The sequence below is a fragment of the Thunnus albacares genome, chromosome 8 (genome assembly GCF_914725855.1).
Source record: "Thunnus albacares chromosome 8, fThuAlb1.1, whole genome shotgun sequence".
Lineage (NCBI taxonomy): Eukaryota > Metazoa > Chordata > Actinopteri > Scombriformes > Scombridae > Thunnus > Thunnus albacares.
Genome location: NC_058113.1, coordinates 27,551,987 through 27,576,628, shown reverse-complemented (window position 1 = coordinate 27,576,628; position 24,642 = coordinate 27,551,987). Strand labels below are relative to the sequence as shown.

Below are 24,642 nucleotides of genomic sequence, written 5' to 3'. Positions count from 1 at the left end.
CCAAATGATGTCTTTAAATAATTAAAATAAGTTGTTTTGTGTGACCAACAGTCAAAAATATATAAAGTTAAAAAAAAAGATATAAAACAGACAAAATAACATTTGAGGAGCTGGAACCAGATGATGTTTAGCAAATTTGCTTGATAAATGACCTAAATGAGTAATCAGTTATCTAAACTGTGTTGATTAATTCTCTGTTGCTCGCTAATCACTTGAGTCGAGCTCGACATAAAGTTTTAAAATATCAACATGAAAGATATCACACAGTCAGACAAAAATCAGTGTTTTTACAGAACATACTATTTTAATAAACAAAGCTGTCAAATGAAAGGTATGTCTCTGAGAGGCAGCGACGCTCAGGAGAACATTCTTCAGGAAACAACTAAGACAGTTAACTGGAATGAGAAATAATAGCATGTAAAAAAGGATACAAGCTAACTGAAACAAAAGAGACTGAACAGCAGAAATACAATAATTTGTGCAACAGCAAATACAGTTTAAGTATATACAAGCGTATCTTCTTTCATTGAACATTTAACAGCTTCAACTACACGTGGACTATGAGGACTCTATCGTCTCTGTATGGGAATCTCGTAGCGTTATTCAGCTCACCTTGTGTTCCAGTAAGTGCCGAAAGATTTCTTTTTAAGAAACCTTCACTGTGTTTTCAAGTGCTACATATGTCTTCAAGATACAGTAATACAATACTTTACAAGTTCAGGACAGAACTGTGGAAATTTGAGTTTGACCGGCACTATAATCTGATCGTTTTCAGCAGCCTGTGTTCAGCTCTTAAGAAAAAGATACACGCTTACTGTCATGAGGAGAAATTTGAAGAATATCAAAGCTGAGCTGTATGAACAGATGGCAAAATACTGAAGACAGTATTTTGTTTAGTGTCATATTAATAAGACTAGACAGTCTTAAAATGGCTGGTGGGCTTTTTAGGAGAAAAGTGCATCCATAAAATCAAAAACCGACTTTTTGAGTATGTTACTTAATTGCAACTTTGTAATTACAGTATGTTAAGCCATTTCAATACTGTACTATGGACCCACCTTTTTAAAAAAAACAACAACCAAGAATGACAGGCTGTAAAACAGACAGCAGCATAAAGCTCACTGTCAAACTGAGATTTAACATTTGTGTAAACATAACAGAGATGATCTACAACTCAAACTGTAACCAACTTCAAATTTGACCTGAACAAGGCAGATAACCATACAGTCGGTTTGACTTTATTCACTGCTCAATAGCTCTTGGACCTGTGACCATGAGAAGGAATCTTGGAGCTTCCTAACAATAATAATCTAACAGCTATTAACAACAATCTGGATCATTAAGGCTGAGTCTAGGGGTAGATCTAAATTAAGCGAGGCGGAAGGCCAGATGTTAGAAAAACAAGGCTTGTGACCAAAAAGCTTGCTGGTTCAAATTCCAGTAACATCTGAGGAAATATGGATGAAGAAAACAAATAAATAACACTCTCCATTCCCTCGCCACAGAGGACACAGCGTAAGGCCAGCCAAAGTAGATTTGGAGTAAGGGCCCCGTCTTTCCACATCCTTTTTTTTTTTTTATTACTCCACTTCCCTCTTTGGGGGATCACCATAAAATTCTTCTTTATAAAAGAAACATACATTTGTACATGTATTTACAAAGGGGAGGATGGAGAAACCAAGGCATTTAGTGTTTGGATTCTACGATTATCCACGGAGACGTTTTTTCACATCCCTCAGTCCCACATTCAAAACATTTTAGTAGTCCGCTTGGAGTGTTTTTCACTGTAATATCTAATATCTCAGCCCACTACTGTTTTCAGGGTGTGTTTTGTCCTGGGCCAGCCCAAGTCCCTGAGTTATTAGTGTTTTCTCTCTTATCCAGCACTAAGGATCTCAACCAGAGTCCGAATCACTGGTGTCTGAGGACGAGGAGGAGGATGAGGATGAGGAAGAGTCGGAGCTGGAGCTGCTACCGCTGAGGCGAGAGGGCTGGGCTTGAGTCTCTACAGCGCTGGGCTTCTCCACTGAAGAGGGAAGAATAGGTAAGAGTAAATAAATAGGAGTATTACAGACCCACCAGGTAGAGACAAAACAGCAACCAACATCTAAGGTGTCACATGTGACTAACCTTTAGGTTTCGCAGGTTTCTTGACAGAATTGAGTTGTCCGCTGACATCTTGCAGCCTCCTCTCCAGCTCCCTCCTCTTCTCCAGAGTCAGCTCCTCTTTAGACTTGGCAATACCGCCTTTCTTTGCAGCTACAAGTGAAAAATGACAGTTATAACTTGCCATCCACACTGTGCTACAGTGACCTGTGTATTAGGACAGTATATTGGTGTAAATGAGCTGCAATTAGTGTTTTGAGGGAACAGTGTCAATGTCAGAAATGTCTTTGACAGTTACCAGTTGATCTGGTTCATTTCTGGGCTACTACAGTTTAAAGTACTTCGAATGCTCCATCTGACATCTGGCAATGTCACACCTTGATAGTAAAATGAATTGTTGGATTTTGTTCTCAAACAGCTAAAGCATACTACTACTACTACTACTACTACTACCACTACTACTACTCGTCTCAATCAAACGGTTTTATCAAATTGGCCAACTTGTTCTGTTCCATTTTCAAAATTGGACAAATCCCCATTTATGTGTATGATTTTACCATTTTTTAATTATTCATTTCCATCTGTCTTCTCTTTTATTTTCCCATGATTTTTTGCATTTAGTCATGATGCGGATGTAGGCTGGTGTTAATGTTTGTACGTTTGATAAGTGAATCTGTGACAGAAAATATGACTGCTCATCAAAAGTACCATCTTATTACAGCCAGTCGGTAGTGAGATTGAATTAAACCTTTCAGAACATTAGTCTCAGAGACATTAAAGCAGTGCAGTACAGTATCTGGTAAACTCGATTCCGTGACATGACGAACAACACAACCTTGCATGACATATCATTGATTAAATGCTTTATGCTATAGTGTAAACGCTAACTCGGCAAATTTATTCCTTCAGGAGCTTATCCAGCAGTGTTTACTCAGGAGGAAAACTAGCCCTTCACTCACTGAGACACACTAAGGGCAGAGCTGAATAAAAGATGTGGGTGCAGGACTGTACCAAAGTCAAGTGCATTAACTGGCTGAGAAGACAACATCACATGCCTGTCGGTTTGGTGTAGTACTTTGGTTACAATTTTATTTCTTTAGTAATTCATACAGGGAAAATATTACTTTGATATCAAAGTACAGAGCTGTTATATTGCTTAAAAGGATAGCAAGTATGAGCTGTGTGTTACCCTACATGCAGGTGAATCACATCACGACTGTCAGCTGTTATAAAATCTGGTTTGAAATAAAACAAACAAACAAAGCCTTACAAAGCACCACAGCCTTGAGTTACATTGTTGCTAGTGTTCAAAACAGAAGTGCCCTTTTTTGCAACGACGCAGCTCATTAATCACAGCCTGTGTTGAAATAAAACAATAATTGCAATATTTGAAATTCAGTAATGGTTTAGCACTTTGCTTTGCCATTTGGTTCACTTGCAAAAGTCTGTACCTATAGTAAAGCACTCTCCCAAAAACTAGCCTGAGAGGGTATTGATAAACTGTGACCATATAAATATCAATAATAAAAATAACTGGTCTGAGACTGCAACCAACAGTTATTTTCATTATTGATTAATCTGTCTGTTATTTTCTCGATTAACTGATTGTTTGGTCTATAAAAAGAACAGCAACAAAATGTGAAAAATGTCGATCACTGCTTTCCAAAGCCTAAGGTGCAACCTTAAATGTCTTGTTTTGTCTCCATCAACAGTCCATAACTCAAAGATGTTCAGTTTACTATCATAAAAGACTGAAGAAACCAGAAAATATTCCATTTAAGAAGCTGGAACGAGAGAATTTTAGTATTTTTCTTTAAAAAAATGATCAATTATCAAAATAGTTGGTGATCAATTTCCTGTCAGTTGACTAATCGTTGCAGCTCTAAACTTTTCAATGAGTACAAAGCTACATACTAGACATTATTGAACCACTGGTAAATGCTTGGTGGACGTTTTACTTACCTTGCTCAGTGTAGGGTTTACGGGGCTTCTTCCTCAAACAGGTCATGACGTAGCGCTCCAGCTCTTTCAGTGTCGATGGCTTCAGTGTTTCAAAGTCAATCTCGATCTCCTCGGGATTGGTGTCCCTCAGTGAGGGCTCCCTGGACTGGATGATGTGGACCACACGACCCAGCTTCTCGCCCGGCAGCTTGTTGATGTCGAGGCTCAGTTGGCGCTTCTCATCGTACGACATGGGTACAATCTCCTCCTCTTCCTCCGAGTCATAGTGCGGCAGCATGGAAGGGGCCACTGGTGGGTAGAACGGCTTCTTTGTGGTTCTAAAGAATGAAAAGGAAAATACAGTCAGGAAAAAAGTCATTATTATATCAGCAGCTTGACAGTGTAAATGAGTAAATGGAGACACTAGGTAATCTTTATATTACTCAATATTGTGAAGCATTAAAACCTTCAAAATAGTGTGAAGAGGTAGCAAAACGACTAACTTGCTGTTCTTGTTACTCTTCTTCCCCTGGCTCTTCTTGGGCTGGGATGCTCCTGCTCTGGCAGACTTGCTCTTCAGTATCTTGCCAGGCATCTTCCATTCTTCAGAGCCAGCTCTGCTTCTGCCACCTCGACTTCGCTTCTCCACTTTCTTCTTTTTCTTCTTCTCCTTTTTATCTTTCTTCTCTTTCTTCTTCTTGGGTTTGATGATGGGGCCTTGGGAGAGGGCAGCCAGCTGTTCGTGCATGGCCCGAAGCTGTGAGAAACATTTTTTTTTTTAAGATGATTACTGTAAAAAACATTTTTTATTTCCACATGAAATTTGTTATAATAAAAGAGACCTGGTTAATAAATAAATAGTACTGGAGGTCTTACTTGTGTGCACACCTGGTCCTGTAACTCAGCCAAGCGATGTGCTCGCTCCTCCTCGCTGTCTGAGCTGGGGCTGCTCTCGCTCTCTTCGCTCTCACTGCTGGGCTCACTCTCAGAGGTGGAGGAAGATGAGGACGAGGAGGAGGAAGACGAGGAGGACGAGGAAGTTGGGTGGCCGCTCACTGACATGGCGGTGTGATCCATATGTGGTTCATCTGGCATCTTGGCAAAACGGAACTCAAACACATCCTGGGATGAAGATCAAAGAGCAACAATTGACTATTATTTTCACATTCTGCAGATATATTATCAGTTCAGCTTAAGTTCAAAAAGTAGAATTAGACGGCTAAGCTTACCTGCAGCTTCCGTGCCATGCCGACAACATCATGGTCGGGTGGGTTGTACTTGTAGCAGTTGGAGAACATAAGCCTGACGTCGCTGGCAAATTGCTGAGCATCCCTGTATTCACGACAGTCCATCTTCCTCTGATGAAGAGTTAGGAAAGGAAAACATTAGTTCTTTGACCTACTATACACATACATTTGGATTTTTTGGCCCCAAGGCTTGCTTCTGTGTTCTTTACCACAGTATGGTATCTTCACAGTGTGATGTATTTAAAAGAAAGACATTCAGAAATTTGAAACTTCACTCATCCCTTGACTATGTAATAAGTGGGAGCAATATTGATTGTCTATTAGTCTTTCCCTGAGTTATAAGAATGAGATGTCACCTTGATGGTGCTGAGATCCATGGGACACTTGATAATATCATGATAGTCATGAAGTCCCAGTGCAGCTGCGTCCACAGGTGTGTAGAAAGGCCAGGCGTAGGCAGCATGTTTCTTTGACAACATGTCCTTCAGCAGCCCGCTGCAGTACCTCAGCTGTGGGCTTAGTTTGCCCTTCCTCGAGGGCTGAGGTTGGACAGAATCCGGTAAGTCCTTCTTGGGGGGTTTGATGGGGCGTCCGCTGCCCACTCTGCGTCCAGTGCCGGACATCATAGGCTGGAGCAGGACAGGACCTCCAGGGCTTCTGACCAGGCCCATCCCAGGTGGAGTCTCTAAACTCATGCCTCCCATGGAGGAGATGCTGTGCATGGAGGTGTCGTGGACTTGGCCCCCGTGACCTCCCTTCCCTAAACCCACCATGTGTGTTGCTCCCGACATGCCCACAGTCAAGCCCATGGTGGAGGGTGTGGTGGTGTCTGCCTTACGTTTCACACCTTTCTTCTACAATGAGAGGAGAAAGAGAATAAAGAGGTTGGAAGTCACTATGATAAGCTACAACAGACATCATTATGGCTGAATTCCAGTCATTATAATTTTGGCAAATCAACATATTTTTCTTACAACAAAAATGCTTAATATTTTGCAATACGGATAAACATTAAAATCTGTATAACTTCTGCCTTTTAAAAGACACTTAATTGTTTCAACGTTCCTGTTTTTGCAGAAAATGTCAATCTATTGTGTGTGCGGCAATAAACAACCAGAAATGTCTGCACAAATCATGCAAATTATCTGTGTTTTTTGCATGTACCTTGGTTGTGGGCTGCGTGGGGGGTATGCCCATGATGTTTGCTGGAGGCAGGCTTTTGGTCAGCACAGTCTGGGGAGAGTTGGCCAGCATAGACTCCCCAGTGTCTGAGGAAGAGGGGGAGTAAGCTGACTGCGACACAGCTGGCACCTGCTGAGCCCTCGATGCTGAAAAAGGTATCATTTTAGAAATATGACTCAGAATGACTGGTGACAAAAGTGAACACGAAACAGTCTGAAGAAAGCCTCTTGTCACTGGAGACATACAGAGGCTGATAAATGGGACTGAAAATGTGTACAACTTGCGTATTCATGACAAGAACTTCAGAACGCCTCAGAAGATTCATTCATTCAAATTCTACAAGACGTGTGCTGTCACTTATACTCACAGCTAGATTTGGAACCTCTTCCCCTGCTGTTTTTGTTTCGAGGAGCTGGCGGAGGTAGCTCGATTTCCTCCTGGGGCATCTGGGCCACCTTCTGGAGAAAAATCTTCTCTAAAGGCTGGGCCATCAGCACGATGTCGTCTGTCGGCTAACAAAGAAAACAATTTATGAACACCCTGCATACTACAAAGAAGCCACCAAGGTCAATTATGGCAGCTCAGAGTACTTGTTTCACTACTTCTGTAATGATTAACTGATTAATTTGTGATAAAAATATCAATGCAATATGATTTTGTTATGATTTGTTAGACACAAATTCACAAGAGGATCTGACATTACTTCTTATACATGGAATAACAAAACAAAAATAGTGATCAAACGATGAAAGCGATGATGAAAATAATCTTTAGTTGCTTTAGAGATTCTCAACAACTACAACTTAGACAGAACACTTGATATAGGCACATTGTTTATACCTAATGAAACTGGAATTTGGTCTCTTGATAACTTGATATTTTCATTTTCCCTCTTGCCAAGTTCTACTGTACAGTGTTTGCAGGTCAGCACATGTTCTTTTATTATATAAGATAGGAGAGTATTCCAGACAAGTTTCTATTTGCAAAGTGTTAGATGAACATTTCTCCACGGGAAATAGAGAAAAGGTTTAAAATTGCACTTTCTCACAATGTTCTGAAAATTCCTGGGTCTGCACCTGGAGCCTGGATTGGTTTTATTGGGTCAGTTAAAACAACAAACTAGATTACATTAAATTTATACAAATCTACATTTGGTCATTTTGCAACACTTCTTAGTAAGCATGTTAGTTTCACAGCTTTGCACTGGTACAGTGAAAAGCTTCAGACACTTATTGTAGTTTGGATGAACCTCAAACCTCGAATACATATTTTCAATTTAAGCCCTTTCCTACGCTGCTCTTATTGCCTTGTGCTTAATATAATAACAGTGCATTATCCCTGCTGTGAGTGAAGTCCACCTGATAATAAACATAATCATGAGAGTAATGTAATGAGTGAGAGAGAGAGAGAAACTTAAAAGAACAAAACCATGATGGACAAAGATCTGATTTTTACCTTTTAACCTACCTTGTTGTAGATGTAGCAGTTGGTGAACATTGTGTTGAAGTCCTGTATGCACTCACTTGCACTACGGTAGAAGTTGTTTTCCAGGCGCTTCTTGATAGTGCCCATGTCCATGGGTTGTTTGATAATTTTATGGTAATCCTGCAGAGGGGAGAATGAGAGACAGAAGGGAAAGGGACAGTAGAAGAGTGAGACATATGGAGATTTTATGAAAATGAAAAATCAGCCAAAAAAGACTTGTGGACCAGGATGAACATTACAAGTGAACAATAAATTAATGTCTAACAATAGCAGCATTTTTTTCCCTTTATCATCTGAGCCTAAGCGCTGCCATGAGTTGCACAAACATCAACTTAACAAAATGAAAGTGAAAATCTCTTTGCTCAAGCATTTACTGTAACCCACCGGTAAGTTAAGCCTGTAGGCGTCCACGGGCTCACGAAAAGGCCAGGCAAAGTGATGCCTCCACAGAGACTTCATCAGGGTCTTCTGGAGGTACTGCAGCTGGTTGGTCATGCGGCTTGGCCGAGAGGGATCCTTTACTGGGGGCTGTGGTGGGGCAGGGGGACCCTGGGGCATGCTGTGTGGCAGAGAGGGGCTCTCAAAGTCCTCGTACAGCAGGGAAGGCTTGCGGATGCGTTTGCCCGAGCTGGAGTGTTGGTCCATCCCGCCACCGGACAACCCGACCAGAGAGCTGAAGTGAAACAAAAAGGGAAGAACAGAGGATGGGATAAAGACAACAGGAAGAGAAAAAAACATGTACTGATGGGACGATAAAATAACTCTGGATTCAGACTGCAGGAAAGAAATTCTACTTTAGATAAATAGAGTGGGAAGAAATGTACAAACAAGACTCCTTTATATATGATAAAAGTGGCGTAATAAATGATTAATAAAAAGGGGAAGAGTGAACCCATTTTTGTGTGGGAATACAAAAATACAAAGACAGAACAGGATGCCTGATAGTGAAGGAAATGGTTCTTTTAGGTTGACTGTGATGTATGATCATTGCCACCTTTATTGATGCTAAGGCTGCTTGATTATGGAAAAGATCACGATTATTTAACACAATTACTCTTTGACTCACAGAACTAAAATGCTTCAGTTTTATTATATGTACAAATCCACACTGACTCCAAGCACAGGAGTGTATTTAGTGTAATCTGCACAGAGCGCTGTTTAAATCGCAGAAATATCCTGCTGTATGTGTGTTTTCAACTTACTAACTGTATCTATATTGACTGATCAGCTCCCAGTCTGTCTGTGAGCTTGCTGGTTTCACCACAGGCAGATTCTCCTCACTCACTACGGTGAGCAGGGAAATAAAAATCAATGAATCAATAAATACAAACACTGTTGATTTCTTCCCGTGGAGATGACATGAAAAGTATTTTGGTTCAGTCAGTCAGCCAAGTGAAGCTTCAGTGGACAGAGACGCTGAGCGCAGGTCAGAGGTTTTTAGGGAGGAAAGTACACCGCTGTAAAGGAAAGGGGCGCGCTGGATTTATAACACAAGACAAAACGAGAGCATCACTGCGAAACGAAAAGCGGCACAATAATCGCTTTATCTCGATCTCTTGTTTTCCAATCGTAATCATTGGAAGCCAAAAATTGAAAATTAACTTCGATTAATTGCCAAAGCCCTAATTGATGCAACTATTGATTCACTGATCTGCCGTCCCCTCTCACGAGCACATACGCTCTTGGAAAATCTACTGATGTCAAAAGCTGCAGCCTATACATGATTCATTCACATTACCCACATGACCAGTGCAACTATGGTAGTGCCCTCCCTGTCCGCCGCTTATCATCATCTAGGAAACTAGGATTCTATCAATAGGATGCTACTTTTAGCACAGTCCTGGGAACCACCACTACATGGATCCTCCCCAGCTAAAGAAAATAAACATTCACTTATAGTAAGGCTGAGTGATATATCGTTACATTTACATCAACGTAAACATTTAAAACTGTGGTGTATAACTTTATTATAAATCATGAGAAAATACTCAGATTTAGCACCAATTGCATGTATGAAAATGGAAGTTAAACTGAATATGTCTTACATTGTGGTATTAAAACTGAAGCACTGACTAGCAGGCTCTACGTCTGTCTTTGACACTCGCCGTGCTCAGTGAGTGAATTTGGAGACATTTTTCTGAAAAAAATATCCTTTTGAAATTGCAATGAATTGCAATAATGTTGAAAAATTGCAAGGCTAAGTAAGGCTGTTGCGTTACCACAAGAAAATGTCTGAAATTTGTGTGTGTGCTTTCAAATTCAGTAGTTCACCACGGTCACCGAGGCATAAAGATATAACCTTCAATACCTTTCAAATGACTGCTTGTATCCTGTTTACAATTTACAAAAACTGTTTTATCCGTACATAGACATAAAATTTTGTTGTCCATTTATTATTTCTATAAGTGTGTATTTTTTCACATGTTTGCTTGAACATAACAGTAATATGTTTATGTATCATTATCTTTGATCAGCTTCGTTGTCTTTGTTTTGGCTGAATGTCTATGTGCATCTTCCTGAACATTGAGAGCCAATAGAAACTGGAGTCAAATTCCTTGTATGTTTAAAGCTGATTCTTATTCTGAAAATGTGCTAAAAAAAACAGGGCCTAATAAACACAGATACATCCAACCCTGCACTTTCTGTGTTAAATTTGTGTGCTCTGGTTTCCTCCCACATGCAAAGGAATTAGGAATACTCCCCAATGCCCTCCACTGATGCACTGGTCCCAGATTCAATGTTGGTCTCTTGGCAGTACAGCTGCCCACTACTCTACAGTCAATATGAAGAATGGGCCAAATGCAAAGGACAACTTATCCCAGCAGGAGTTAATAGAGTTAAATAAAAGAAACAGACAAAAGAAACATCTAAGAATGCTCTACAACTCACAGGGATCTTCAGTCTTGGCTTTAGTCCAACTAGACTAAATAGATCATGTTCTATATAAACCAATTCAGGACACCGAGAGATAAAGACTGGGGTCTCTCAGTCTATGCAGTCACAGGAAGCCACCATCTCACCCTAAACCCCCATCATTCATCTTCACTTCCCTCTGAGAGGAGCACATGAACCAGATTTAGAAGAAGTTAAATCTCACCCCAGAGTTCAGGACACTTATCTGCCCCACTGACACACAAACTGTAGCAAAGCTTGTGAGCTTATTTCCTACATCTGTCAAAATCCCAGCAACACAAGGAACAGCTGAACCACATTAGCCATGAAAAAAAACAAAACAAAAACATGAGCCACTTCACAATATACATGGAGAGTTAAACATATTTGAGCTTTGAGTTACATAAGTAATGTAATTGTAAATAAACTGAAATAATGAGTTGAAGTGACTTGAGATGGGAGGGTGATTCTCTGGATATTTTTCTTGGATATTGATCAGTGTAATTATGCTGACACTATTTGTCTCGCAGTTTGTTTTTATATGGGTCTAAATAATTGGAATTTTCAATTCTGCTCTGGTGTCTAATAAATGGCTAATTTAGGATCTGTTTAGAGCTGCAAGGATTAGTCTATCAACAGAAAATTAATCACCAACTATTTTGAGTCTTTCTTTTAAAATGCTTAAATTCTCTTGTTCCAGCTTCTTAAACGTGAATATTTTCAGTTTCTTTAGTCCTCTGTAATAATAAACTGAATATCTTTGGATTATGAACTGTTAGTCGGTTCCCTTGCGCGAGAATCCATCCAGTCAGGCTTCAAGTTATGCGCTTGTGGTTGAACCAAAAGTGGTTCAGACCAATCAGCGAGAAGTTAGCCTGTGATAGAGAGATGGTCCATCTGATCCCCTGCCAAGTATTTTCTTTGAAACTACTTGCACTTTTCAAGGATGACTTCTCGGATGGTTCTGAAACCATCTGGCGCGTTAGGTTGCTTAATCAGGGGGAAATCTTGAAATTTTAGGTTGCATCTTGGGCTGTGGGAGACATTGGTCATCTTTTTTTTTTTTAAACCAATTTCTGTCATTTTAAAGACCAAATGACTATTCGATTAATCTATAAAATAATCAAGATATTAATCCGATAATGAAAATAATTGTTAGTTGCAGCCTGAGATCTGTTATTATAACCAAAATACAAAGTTAAGGTTTTTGGTGGAAAATGCAGGATTATTATATAAGGTATGAGCATAGCACTGATACTTGGGGGCTAAAATAATCCGGTTGAGTTTATTTTTCTATGATCTAATTGTTTATTATTAGGACAGCTCCGTGCCTGTGACTAATGTGACTGTTTCAACTTGCCATTAATCAACTTCTGCTTCTACTGAACAGCAGTAGCACTCACAATAAAACCTATACACCAGCTTCCATTTTAAATCAAAGAGGTGAAAGATAAATGAGACTCTCGGGTTTACAATCCAACAGCTGGTGATCGCGTGGTTGGGACGCCCCGCCCTCCGTGTTTGTAAACACTGACTCACAATGACAGTCACGAATAATGGATTGCGATTTTCTGTGCCCCCCCCCACCCCCCTCCAAAAAAACCCCCAGAACACACAACGTTTAGTTAACGGTGTTGCTTTGGAAAATGTCAAACCATTAACCTGTCAGTCGATCCCCGTCATTCTGCCGCAGCATAATACACGTTAGCTCACCGACACAGAAGCTGCGAGCTGGAAGCTAGGTTAAGCTAACAGAGGTACTGCAATAATGCCTGCCAAATCTAACGGTTCATTGAAAGCTGCTACTTTCTTCCTTGAAATCTACTGCGTGTAAAAGCACAAACACAGAGGCACGATATTTATTACCAGCTATCGTGTGTGACGGTCACATGAGCTGCCAGATTAGCGTTAGCAGGGCGCCTGAGCGATGAATGACCCGACTGACAGAGAGCCGGCGGGGAGCAGCCGGCTGAACCTGCCGGTGGGGCTGCAGCTGTCATTTGGACTTTTTGTGCCAGCTCCCCTGTAAAGCAAAATGCCACAAGAAAAGCTACAATTTAACTGACGTTGAGTAAGCCGTGCTTAAATAGTCTGCCATAAACTAGCTGGCTGAATCAGTCGATGTCTAAAAACAACCGTTTGCAGACAAGCTAGCGCTTTTAACTGGCAGCTAACGGTAACACTAACGAATAACTGTTACAGTGCGCTGACATTAAACGTTAAAATGCTTCATTTGCACGAAACCGATCAAATCTTCTCCCCAAAAACTCTGCTGACATTACCTGTCGTGAGGCGGGTTGGCGGCCGCTTCCATCGGGCTCAAGGCGGAGTGTTATTACAATCCAATTATTCCACCGCTGTTGATGCTATTTCTTCCACCGATACAATACCGGGCGACGCCGCAATGAAATGGCGCCTAAACGCTTCCGCTTGACTCTATATAAACCCACACGTGGCAGTGCCGCGTATTTCCTGTGACGTTATGGGTGATTCTGGACACTGATTGGCTGCAACGACACGTCTGTCACAATACAAAGCACACGCCCAACACTGCCAACGGTACATCTTGTTCTCTGTCATGTTTGCACACAATGGTGGCAGCAGGCGTCGTACTGCATTAAACCGATTCATATTTGAGCTTATGGCTTCGAATTATTCACCATTAGGGTGCCCCTTTGAAAGATGGATGTACTGCTGTCTACAGGAAATGGTGTAACTATGTGTTTGTGTTGTCTGCAGTGCCGGATGTTTCCTCTGTCTATAATACTCCTTCGGTTTACTGAGGTAGTAGTATTTTCATGGACATCTAAAACGACTGAGTTATTATGGCCTGGAGTATTTGTGTGGGCAGTACTTGGCCTCTTGTTCGAGATACTGACAGACATTAATCTGGTAACTGGCTCTGGAATTGTGAGTCTGTATTTACCAGTGGTGGGAAGTAACTAGGTACATTTACTGAAGTACAATTTTTAAGTACTTGTACTTTAACGTTACTTTCCATTTTACTCCACAACATTTCAGAGGAGGATATTGTACTTTCTACTCCACTACATTTAGTTAACAGCTGTAGTTACTTTTCAGATGATGATTTGACACAATGGATAATATAACAAACACAACACATTGTAAAAGATGAAACCCCTCTAAACTTCTCACATGGTTTAATTTCATAGCTGTTCAAGTGAGCCAATATTTCACTAAAAATCAAAAAAACTGAAAACAGATTTGTCTATCAGAACTTTGTTTTTTTCTTCACTCCCACTTATTGTTTCACAACTCCTCATATTCATCTGGTGACCCTTTGAAACTGTGTAATTCTATATGAAGTACAGTACCAGTCAAGCCAAGTTTGGACACACCTTTCCCTTCCTTTGAATTAAAAAGTGACCAAACTTTTGACCGGTACCGTAGTTCAAACTAGCTCCATGTCCAGCAGCTACAACAGTAACATGCTGCTTATACATTAATGCATTAGTATTAATAATCTAATGATGAACACCCTTTCCACAAGCTGCCCGCATCAAACTACACACCCACCCTGTTAACCATACCATAAAATGTTGGAACCATTGAAAAAAAAACAAACAAAAAAAACAACAACTCTTAAGTCAGTAAATGTTGCTACCAATGGCCCTTTACAAAGTATTACAGTGTAGTCACTTTGTCACTTCACCTGACAAAATCCCAACAACAATTTCTGTACAAAAATATTTTTTCCATGAAATGAAACACTTTCAAACAAAGCTGAAAATCAAAAAACATGGAAGGCAAGAAAAGATTCATGGAAAATGTTTATTCTCTTAATTGTAGGTGCACACACACTTTACACGCTTTAAAATAAATTTAAGAAGGTAAAAAAAAATCAGCAATAGGAAAAAAAAAAAAGTTCAACATGAAAAATATATACCTTTATCTTTATTTAGAAACACTCAATCTAAAAACGTGCAGAACCTAAAAGCGGATTCATCCGTTCTACATCTACATCTGCAAAGTCTACAAAGCAATAAAGTGTGTGATCATTATTAACTCTCCTAAAGATGATTACATTGACATAACTGAGCTGCTGCGTAGGACATAGGGTTGGGCTGGTAACTGGTTGGATTAGATGATTGTGGACAATTCTGCAAATCAATGAGCAGGACTTGATTTTTGATTTTTTTTTTTATTTTCCAGATAATGTACTGTATTGTGTTCTGTCCATCAATATTGCAATATAAATTCAAATGTCCTTTGATACAGGATTTGATCCATATTGCAAGTAGGACTGTAAGATCTTCCTGGAGCAGTTGGGGGTTAGATGTTCAGCTCAAGTGCTGTTGATTGAAGGGAAACTTAACTCTGGAACTCTTCTGGGATTTCTGGCACAACTTCCCCTACTTTCAAGGTTCATGGAAAACGGTCTTAATGGGCCAAAACTCTCAACACTTGCAGTATTAAGTATGGCCTCACAATGAAAATGTTTTTTTATACTACAAGTGTTGCTGGAGTTTTGACCCCTCAAGTCTGGAATCATAGTTGGCAACATCCTTGTCACTCGACTGCTTCTCTGGCTTGAGGGCAAACTGCCGCCCACACATCTTAGTTTATATCATTCTCCTCTTCTTTGCGTTGGAAGCCTCTATTTTGCTTTGTCACCAGTTCAGCATAGAGGCCGTTTTTCCTCAGCAGCTCTTCATGACTGCCCTCCTCCTGTATCGACCCCTTGTCCAGGACAAATATGTGATCGGCCTTCTCCACAACACTCATCTTGTTGGATATCAACAGCACAGAGCAGTTGTTGGTTTGGTTTAACAAAGCTTGGTGGACCTGTTAAGTACAATCATGACTTGGTGTTACATGAAGAAAAACAAAGGCAAATAATGAGAAAAAGTTTAGACTCAAGAATTTCCTACCTGATATTCATTCTCTGTGTCCAAGTCACTGGTAGCGTTGTCCAGTATCAAGATCTTAGGACGTCTGATTAAGGCTCTAGCAATGGCAATGCGCTGCTTCTGGCCTCCAGATACCTGTCCTCCCTTCTCCCCGGCATCTATCCAAAAGAAGGACATACTGTTATTATTTATGTACATCCTCAGGGAATAGTTTTTATTGCATTGTTGCATTCATCATCCTTTCACTACTGTCACACAGCCTGACAGAATGAGTTGCCTAAAAAAAATCCACCCCCCTTCTAAGAGATGCACCATAGAAGGCATTCATTCTGTAAGTGTGCAAACATCTAAGAATGAAAATGAAAATGAAAAATAAATAACACATTTTCTATGGAGTTCCAAAAACCCCCATGAAAGACCCAAATTTATGATCCACTACGCAAAATTCTGGGTCGAACCTGTGTCATATCCTTTTGACAGGTCCTTGATGAAAACGTCGGCACTAGCCAGCCTGGCAGCTCTGTACATTTCCTCATCAGAGGCATGCTCGTAGCCATACTTGATGTTCTCCCGCACTGAGCGAGCAAACAGCACACAATCCTGGCTCACCACAGCAATCTAAAAACAAACAGGAAGAAGAGGAAAAGTCAGTGGCTGCTTAACTGTCAGAGCTGACACAGCAGGGTTTACAATGAAAGCAACAGCAGAATAAAGCTAGGCAAAAGTGTCCTTACAATATTCCTGTAACCAGTGTGTGATAATACAAAAATATAAATATTAAGTTGAAAGATAAAAAGGAGAAAATTAGTGAAATTAAAGAGAAATTTTGAGGATTCAGAGTAGAAACTTTCAATGAACTGTGCTTCACCTCCCCTATGTCATTATTGCTGTACAGCTCAGGGCTACTTTAATTCATTTCTGTTTTATGGCCTCAGCTGCACAATACACCGTCATATTTTTCATCTTGAATTTTAGTCAATTTTTGTGGTACAATGACTTGATGAACCCCTTAGGGTGTCAGTACCTCACCAATACAATTTGTAGTTTATTGTGTCTTTTTTCATCTGTATCACCAAATAAAGCAGATTAATCCATAGTGTCTTTACTGTTGGCTTTTTTCATGATGATATAGGAATTTAAAGCTAAAATATTTTGTCTTTATAGTGGAAAATTGCAAATGTTGGGACATTAACTCGATCAACAGAGGTCAAGGAGCACAGACCTTGCAATACACTTGATTGCAGTTACAGAACAGTTACTCCTGTAACCATTTCTCTTCATTCTTTGTTGATTGTGTAGTTGTGTTATTCTGTTTGCTGATTGTGTTCTTGTCTTATGAATGTTTCTTGCTCTAAGGTCTCTCTTGAAAAAGAGATCTTAATCTCAATGAGACTGCCTGATTAAGTAAAGATTAAATTAAAAAAAATGCTTTAGGACAACAGCTTGTTAAGTGGACCTAACAGTGTGTCAGGGTGGTGTTTCTCTGATTGTACACAATTCTTCCCCCTAGTGGCCAAAATCACTTACTGCAGCTTTAAAAAGTACCCTGCAGATTTTTCTGGTAAACAAAAAAACATGTATGTTTACATTCAGGGTTTCTCACCAAAATGTACTGTGTGTGTACTTTAGCTTTAATAAATGTCTTAAATGCATTTCCTTAGCTCATTTAACAAATATTTGAAATTGTACAATGTTTGCATTCATGTTTGCTATTGTAGGTGCATTGCTACACTTCTTGTCTCATTTTCATCACCAACTTTGGTTCAGTGGAATAGAGTAAAACTAGTGGTAGAAATATGTATTACATTGCCCACATGCTCCAAATCATCATGTCCACACCTTATACAAACAAAACAGGAACCCACTCATAAAAACATTGCATCATTGCACTACTAGCAATGAAAAACTACTCAGGGTTCTTTCACGCTCCCTATTCTTGCACAATGTCAGCTAAATGCTCAAAATTTCACATACTAAATTGAAAAAACTGATAGTCTACCCATGCACTAGGAGAGACTTTTGTGTCATATCGCTGTCAGTTACAGGAAGCACTACCTTGTTTGTTTTTATGGTAAAAATATTGGTTGCATATTCCTACTGTTATCCACCCACCTTGTCATGAAGGTACTGGTCTTTGTAGCTTAGCAGCGGTTTCCCATCCAGTAGGATCTCTCCTGCTTGGGGCTGGTAAAACCTCTCCAGCAGCTTGACGCAGGTGGACTTCCCTGATCTGTTTAGCCCCACGAGGGCAGTGATCTGGCCTGGTTTCATCTCCAGAGACACGTCCTGGTAGAAGAAAGGAATACTGTGGATTCGTACAGAGTCATATGTGATGACAAATATTGTAAATATAATAAACATACATAAAGACATACATACCTTGAGCAAAGGATTGCTTTTTTCTGTCCCACTGGGATAGGAAAATGTAACTTTTTTGAATTGAATGTGTCCATTAAGGTTTTCAGGGGCCAAAGTGCCCTCAGGAGGTACTTGAGGTTTCCGATCCAAATATTCAAAGATCTTCTCAGAGGCACCAATTGCCTTTTTCACTTCTGGGTAATAACGCATGACAGCCTGGGAGAGAGGTAGTAGAATGAGGCGCTTTTTAGTTTGACACATTTTGGTTTAAAACAAAACAATCTGCTGCTCATTTATCATTCTGCAGTAGGGGAAACAAGTGCAAGGATATAATATTTTATTCAAAATGATTCCCTTTATCTTGGCCTGTGGCTCACCTCAACAGCAGAGGCAAACTGCAGCTCGTACAGGACGAATGACACCAGGTCTCCACTGCTAACAGCCCCTCTGGTAACAAGCGTCCCTCCATAGTACAGAATAAACACTTTCAAGGCTAAAGTGGTCATCTGGAGGGACATAAAACAATGGTTTACATGACAAAATAAACTATTCATCTACCTTACAGGAAGTTGGTCAAATAATATTCCAAAATTATTCCAAGCACTTCGATGAACATGCAGATCAGTAGCATTTCAAAATAATTAAGGTTACTGGTGTATTTCTGGCTGTAAACAACTGACAACTGAAATAGTGGAAAGTGTACATATATATACACACACACACATCTTCTAGCTTTAAAATCACCAGCCAACAACCAATACCTGACATTATATTTTGCTGTATTCTCTAGGTTAACTCCCACTATCTCATACTCACAGACAAAGATATGCTAAGAAACACATAATCCAGGTCAGTATTCAACTCACGCTGCTGGCCCAGGTAGAGGCTGCATAGGCCGCTGCTTCCTTTTTATTAAGGGCATAAGTATCCTCCAGCCGCTGTTTGTACCTCTCTGTCTCGCCATCCTCGTTGGCAAAACTCCTCACTGTCTTCATGCTGGAGAAGGTCTCTGTGGCCACCTGGTTGGCCTTAGCCAACGACTCCTGAACCTTTACCGAAATAGTCTAAAAGATGGATAGAAATATAAAATAGATTGTTTATGTGACAATTCGATACAGTATTTTAAGAAATTAAAAATCACCTTTTGTTTACTGATGGAAACTAATCAATTTGATGCTTAAGGCATTTTTTTGTAATGATAATTATATAGCTGCACAGGGAATACCTTCACAAGATGTTACACCCTCAGTTGGATCAATTGCTTGAGGGTAAAATTTTCCTTGAAGAATATGGGATATTTAGGGAACTCCTGTTTACCTGGTGGAAGTGTCCAGTGAGCTCCGGTATGACCCAGATGATGGGCAGTCCCATGCAAGTAAGCAGGGTCATTTTCCATGACTGGCTCACCATGAAGAATAAGAGGAAGGCAAAACGTGCTGTGTACCACATCACAAGACTTAGCTTCTCACTCAGCGCCTCACTCATATCGTTGGTATCCGTGGTAATACGGGACACCAGTTCACCTGAGATAAGAGTTGAACGTTAGCCTTATTTTTTTGCCAGCCCAAACTTATACTGTCAAATATATCTACTGGCAAATTCATGACAATCAGGAAAAGCGTACACTTTAAGTGCATGTAAAAATGGTTTAAGATTTATTCATGATGGCCTACTGTGTACAGTGCATTTTCGTTTAAAGATGACTCTCCGTTGAGTCAGCCCTACGTACAGTCTGTACATGACTTACCGGTTGAAGTGGACTCAAAGAAAGCAATCTCCTGTTTCAGCACAGCCTGGAAGACGACTCCCTGCACTGAGGTGTGTATGCAGCTCATGGTGATGTTGTACATGAGGTCACATACAAACTCAAGCACAGCACTAAACAGACAACAGAGCGCACATTTTAGTGTAAAGTACACAAAATGCCACTACAACGATATTACTACTACAACTACTGTTTTAAATATTGTAATGGAAAAACATTTTAAGACAGATACAGTTATGATTGATTTGATTTGTGTACAAAACTTCAAAAGAAATCATTACCTAAATATCTTCTTTAAACCCAGAATCGGTTGATTTTTATGTGAACTACAACGTTAATTTCAGCATAAATCAAAATTCTACCAGAAAGATGCAAATGAAACCATGGATCAAATGGTTGATCAAATTGAAGACTGATAATGTTTAATGAAGCTAAATTGAATCTGAATCCGGTATAAAAAATACTTATTGAAATCCTAACCCAAAAACTAGAAGTGAGGTTTTGCCAATCACATATTTGCAATTTAGCTAAATGATAACCTACGACATTGTTCTTTGCTAATAAAAAAAGAGAAGAGATAAAGATTTGAGATGAGATTTCAGGTATTTTAAAAACATAGAAACAGTAATGTTTTAACTACTATGTGACAAAGCTTGTATTACCTGGCAATAGTCATTAGTGTCATGATTGTGATGGCCTCTGTGAATGCATCAGGTGCTTCTTCATTTATGATCCAGTCAGCCACACGACCAGTGTATTGAGGAACAGCCATCTCACCTACGGTCAGAAGATCACATTATTATCACTATTATCATAACACTTTCTTTGACCTTTTGGCTACTGCAAGCACAGAGGTTCAGTCTCAGACAGTCATAAGAGTCAAAGTGGAGATCAACCTGGCTGCTGATACCAACCATTTAGATTTTGATCAATTATAGTCATTCAAAGCTTCCCAGTTCTCTACTTTAACATGAAAAACTATGCAAATGTTTTCGTAGCTCTGCCTGAAAAATAGTTCATACCCTAATTGGTGCAAATAGATGCATTTGATTCTTGTTAACTTGTTAACTTTTGATTAATACTACCTACTTTGTGCTTGAAGCTGCTATCAACAAGCAAAAACATATCTATTCAAACTTTGTAATTGCATGAGGACATTATAAAGCTATCATAATATCAACTACATAACCTGAAATTAAGGTGCTGGCTCACTTACCGTAGGAAGAGAGAACCACAAGAACCAGCACAGCAACAAAGCGCCAGAAATAGGGCATCATGTATCCCATCAGTCTCTTAAGAGAGGCACCTGTGTCCTCTTTGGGCTTCTCAGAGGGCTTTCTCGTCAACAGAGATGAGATGTATTGACCCCAGGAGTGCAAAAGAGATGACACATATCTACTCCAGTAGAGCCACGCCACCACTGTCACAACATAACCCTGCAACACCTGCAAAACAAACAGCAGGTTAAACACACACAATACCATATCCAGAAAAAAATAACTCACATGGAATGCATCACCTGTTGCTTCAACAATGCAAATGAGTCTGTGTTTGGATAAAAGAAAATGTATTTAAATACCTAATAGCATTCTTTTTTTTAATCAACAATGTGTTTGTATGTCCACATTTCTCAAATTGAGGATTTCTCGTTCTCTTCAGACTGGTTTGGTTTTGGTTTCACTCTTGTTCCTGCTCTAGACTCAGTAGCTTGAGCTATGTATGAGCGATGTAGGCAAAGATACCTGAAAAAAGTGTTTGGAAAAGTGCCTGCTTCTGCCTTTACTTGGATGGTATCCATCCTGGAACTAATCATGAATAAAAACACAGCAGCTCACCCTTTCCCAGGAGTGCCATCCCCACAGTTCCTCCATGGTGGACTGCCCCAGCACCCAGAGAAGAGTTGTGTACACTGGGAAGTGAAAGCAAAGGACCCCTAAGCTCTGGAGCCCCTTGAAGCTGCTCATCCATGGCAGGCTTCCAGGGTAGGTGAAGGTGAGCAGGAGAAGGAGGCTAGCCCTGATCAGCCCTCCTCCCCACAGGGCGATGAACGGATGGGAGAAGAGGAGAGGTGAGAACTGTGCCAAGCGGACAGTGTGCACCACACACATATCCAGGCACACGAAGAGCAGAGGAAGAGAGAGGCTCATTTTTTGCATGATACACAAGTTCTGTAAAATACAAGAAGAGAGAGTGAGGGTCAGTGGCTGAATATTAAAGTTGACACACAGAGTAAGGTTAAACAGAAACCTCCAAAACAGAAAATGGATATGTTTATTTATATTATATTGTTTATATTACCTCCTGTGGGCTGAACCTTGTAGAATATAGCAAAATATTTTAGAGCTGCAACATTTAGTCGATGAGTTGATTGACACAAAATTAATCGGCAACCGTTTTGCTAATCAAATATTCATTTACGTCATTTGTTAAAGGAAAATTGCCAAAAAAAAATTGCTGGTTGGAGCTTCTCATAAGTTTTTGTGTGTGTGTCACATGATAGTAAACAAAATATATTTGGATTTTAGACTGTTGATCAGACAAAACATTTTAAGACATCAAACATACATGTATCAAACATATATGTTTGATACATGTATGTTTGATACATATAATAAGCATTATTCATTATTTTCATTATTTTTTTCATAGACAAAACAATTAATCGATGAATAGATAATACAAATAACGTTAATCATTAGTTGCAGCCCTAAAATACTTACCTACCTCTCTGTGAGTACTTTAGCTAGGACTACAATTTGCACTTATATGCCTTTTACCGACATTGATACGTTAAGAGTTTAACGTTACTTTCTGTTTTGCTGCAGGTGGTATTCAACGTTAACGTACTTTCATTTTCATCTACATTGCTGATTTCTTTGAAACCGTTTGAGGACAGTAAGTCTGACCCAACCCCACATGGCACTCGGAAACACGAACGACTTAGCAAAACACTCAATATTATAAGTATTATCAGGTCAAACTGTAACGTTAGCTGTATTACAGTTAACATACAGTGAATAACTTACAGTTGCTAGCCCGGTTTAGCTAGCATTATTACAGCTCTTAAAATCCAACTTACATTTTCTTTCGGCGAGCCGAGTTTGCTGTGGACGTTTAGTATGAAACTGAAAACTCTCCGACTCCGATATTTTGGTCAGCAAGCTAAAACTGTAACAATTAAATTAGTGAATGTCAGACCGCCGCCTGCCCTGACTTTAGCCGAGCTGCAACTATCATACTGAAACCGAAACTAACTATTTATACCTTTTTTTTTTTTTTTTTTTTTTACAACGGAAAGTCCCGTTCATGTCGGTCAGAAATGGCGAATAAACACTGGCGAGGGTTATAAAACACATTTTGCTTTGAGTAGTAGCGTATTTATAGATATAAGATGTTTCAGAAACATTTTTAAAAACATAATGTATGTTGCATGTACTGTACGAGGGTAATGTCTGGTGTAAGCTTGGATCTATCTCCTAACAGTCCAACAGCGACATCATGTAACGAAACGCTGAAACTGCCACAGATCAATAATCTCCTTAGTTTATGTCATTAATTAGGCTAGTTTAAGAATATTTTCCTCTTCTTTCTTGGACCTTTTAGCTATTTGGCTTTTCTCTCTCTTAATAAGCTGTATGTGTCTTTCCAAATAAATTATTTATGTTTGGCCTATATGTTTTACATCATCATGATCGATTTTAGGTCCTTACTAATTTTAAAATGGAAACTGTTAATTAACCCCATGAATGTAAGCCTATGTACAGTATGTAAAAAGTAGTTTTATTCTAAATTTTCCTCTGTTGTTTGTTGCTGTCATAGCCTTGCTTGTTTTCCTTGGGTCTTGGTTTTGTTCATGTTAAATAAAGTTATATTTATGCATTATCTATCTATTTATCTGTCTCTCTGTCTGTCATATGAACATTTTCAAGGTTTATGGGCCAAACCATTACTTATAAAACCAGCGTAAAATCAGTAATAAGTTTTAAGTATATTAGTATAGTATTATATTTTTGCTTTTCTGTGCCCAAATCAGATATTACAAAAAGGCATTGCAGCAATAACAAAAACATACAGTTTGCTGCTTTTTCAAAACAGACATTTTAACTTGTCTCAGTAGGAAAAATACAGATGTTACTAATAACATCAACAATGGCTCTCAAGTGTCCCAGTAAGACAGTGTGACACTGAGCCAACAATACCAGGACCCTGAAACTGAAGCAGCTAAAAGGACTTATTTATTATTTACACCTGTACTTTTCCTACTGTGACATGTCAAAACGTCTTCTGTGAAAAAGATCTATTGACCCCACCATCACCATCTTTCCCCTGCTGTGCATTGTGTGTGTAAGCTATTGCCTCCAAGTGTATATTAAGCACAATGGTGTAGACTATATACTGTAAATGGCAGCTTCATTATTTACCCCTAGATCCACAAACTAACCACTGCTCCTATACTGATGCAGCCCCAGGTTTTCAATGTGTCAATTAGTTTGTTATAATCTGTAGAGCTGCAATGATTAGTCGATAAATCGATTAAGCAATTGACAGAAGATAAATCACAGTTTTTTTGATAATTATTTATACAATTTTTAAACAAAAATTCCAAATCAGTTTTTCTGCATGTCATACATGATAGTAAACTGAATATCTTTGGGTTTTAAACTGTTGATCTGACAAAAGCTTTGAGCTTTTAATAAACTATAAAAGGTATGTTTCTCTATTTTCTGACATTTCATTAACAAAACAATTGATTAGAGAAAGTTGTAGCCCTAGTAATTTGATTCAACCAATCTTT

General features: G+C 39.4%; 2 protein-coding genes across 6 annotated transcripts in view; both read right to left on the bottom strand.

Annotated features, from left to right (window-relative positions):
* Positions 1-278: 278 nt before the first annotated feature.
* On the bottom strand, positions 279-13,274 carry brd2b (bromodomain containing 2b). Of its 4 annotated transcripts, none has more exons than XM_044359842.1 (12): positions 13,136-13,274; positions 8,346-8,634; positions 7,944-8,081; positions 6,844-6,988; positions 6,459-6,622; positions 5,651-6,148; positions 5,277-5,405; positions 4,924-5,169; positions 4,551-4,804; positions 4,069-4,385; positions 2,131-2,259; positions 279-2,026 (listed from the first exon to the last, which is right to left on the bottom strand). In XM_044359842.1, exons 1-12 carry the CDS (start codon positions 13,165-13,167, stop codon positions 1,896-1,898), a joined length of 2,472 nt encoding a protein of 823 aa, XP_044215777.1. In that variant the 5' UTR covers positions 13,168-13,274; the 3' UTR covers positions 279-1,895. The 4 variants fall into 4 exon arrangements, with proteins under 4 accessions (XP_044215777.1, XP_044215776.1, XP_044215774.1 ...); XM_044359841.1 differs by lacking the exon at positions 13,136-13,274 and adding an exon at positions 12,720-12,843 and having other exon boundaries at positions 4,936-5,169; XM_044359839.1 differs by lacking the exon at positions 13,136-13,274 and adding an exon at positions 12,720-12,840.
* A 1,352-nt stretch (positions 13,275-14,626) lies between these two features.
* tap1 (transporter 1, ATP-binding cassette, sub-family B (MDR/TAP)) overlaps positions 14,627-24,642 on the bottom strand; it is an 11,736-nt gene continuing 1,720 nt past the window's right edge. The window contains exons 1-13 of one of the 2 annotated variants that reach the window (XM_044359847.1): positions 22,927-23,284; positions 21,683-22,015; positions 21,064-21,292; positions 20,510-20,624; positions 19,830-19,960; positions 19,400-19,605; positions 18,949-19,146; positions 18,460-18,588; positions 18,104-18,298; positions 17,837-18,010; positions 16,183-16,342; positions 15,746-15,882; positions 14,627-15,659 (exon numbers count right to left, since the gene is read on the bottom strand). In XM_044359847.1, the coding sequence (XP_044215782.1) occupies positions 15,432-15,659; positions 15,746-15,882; positions 16,183-16,342; positions 17,837-18,010; positions 18,104-18,298; positions 18,460-18,588; positions 18,949-19,146; positions 19,400-19,605; positions 19,830-19,960; positions 20,510-20,624; positions 21,064-21,292; positions 21,683-22,003 (2,223 nt within the window). In that variant the 5' untranslated portion in view covers positions 22,004-22,015; positions 22,927-23,284 and the 3' untranslated portion in view covers positions 14,627-15,431. Of the gene's footprint in view, positions 15,660-15,745; positions 15,883-16,182; positions 16,343-17,836; positions 18,011-18,103; positions 18,299-18,459; positions 18,589-18,948; positions 19,147-19,399; positions 19,606-19,829; positions 19,961-20,509; positions 20,625-21,063; positions 21,293-21,682; positions 22,016-22,926; positions 23,285-24,642 lie in introns of those variants that run through there. The other variant, XM_044359846.1, reaches the window with a different exon arrangement.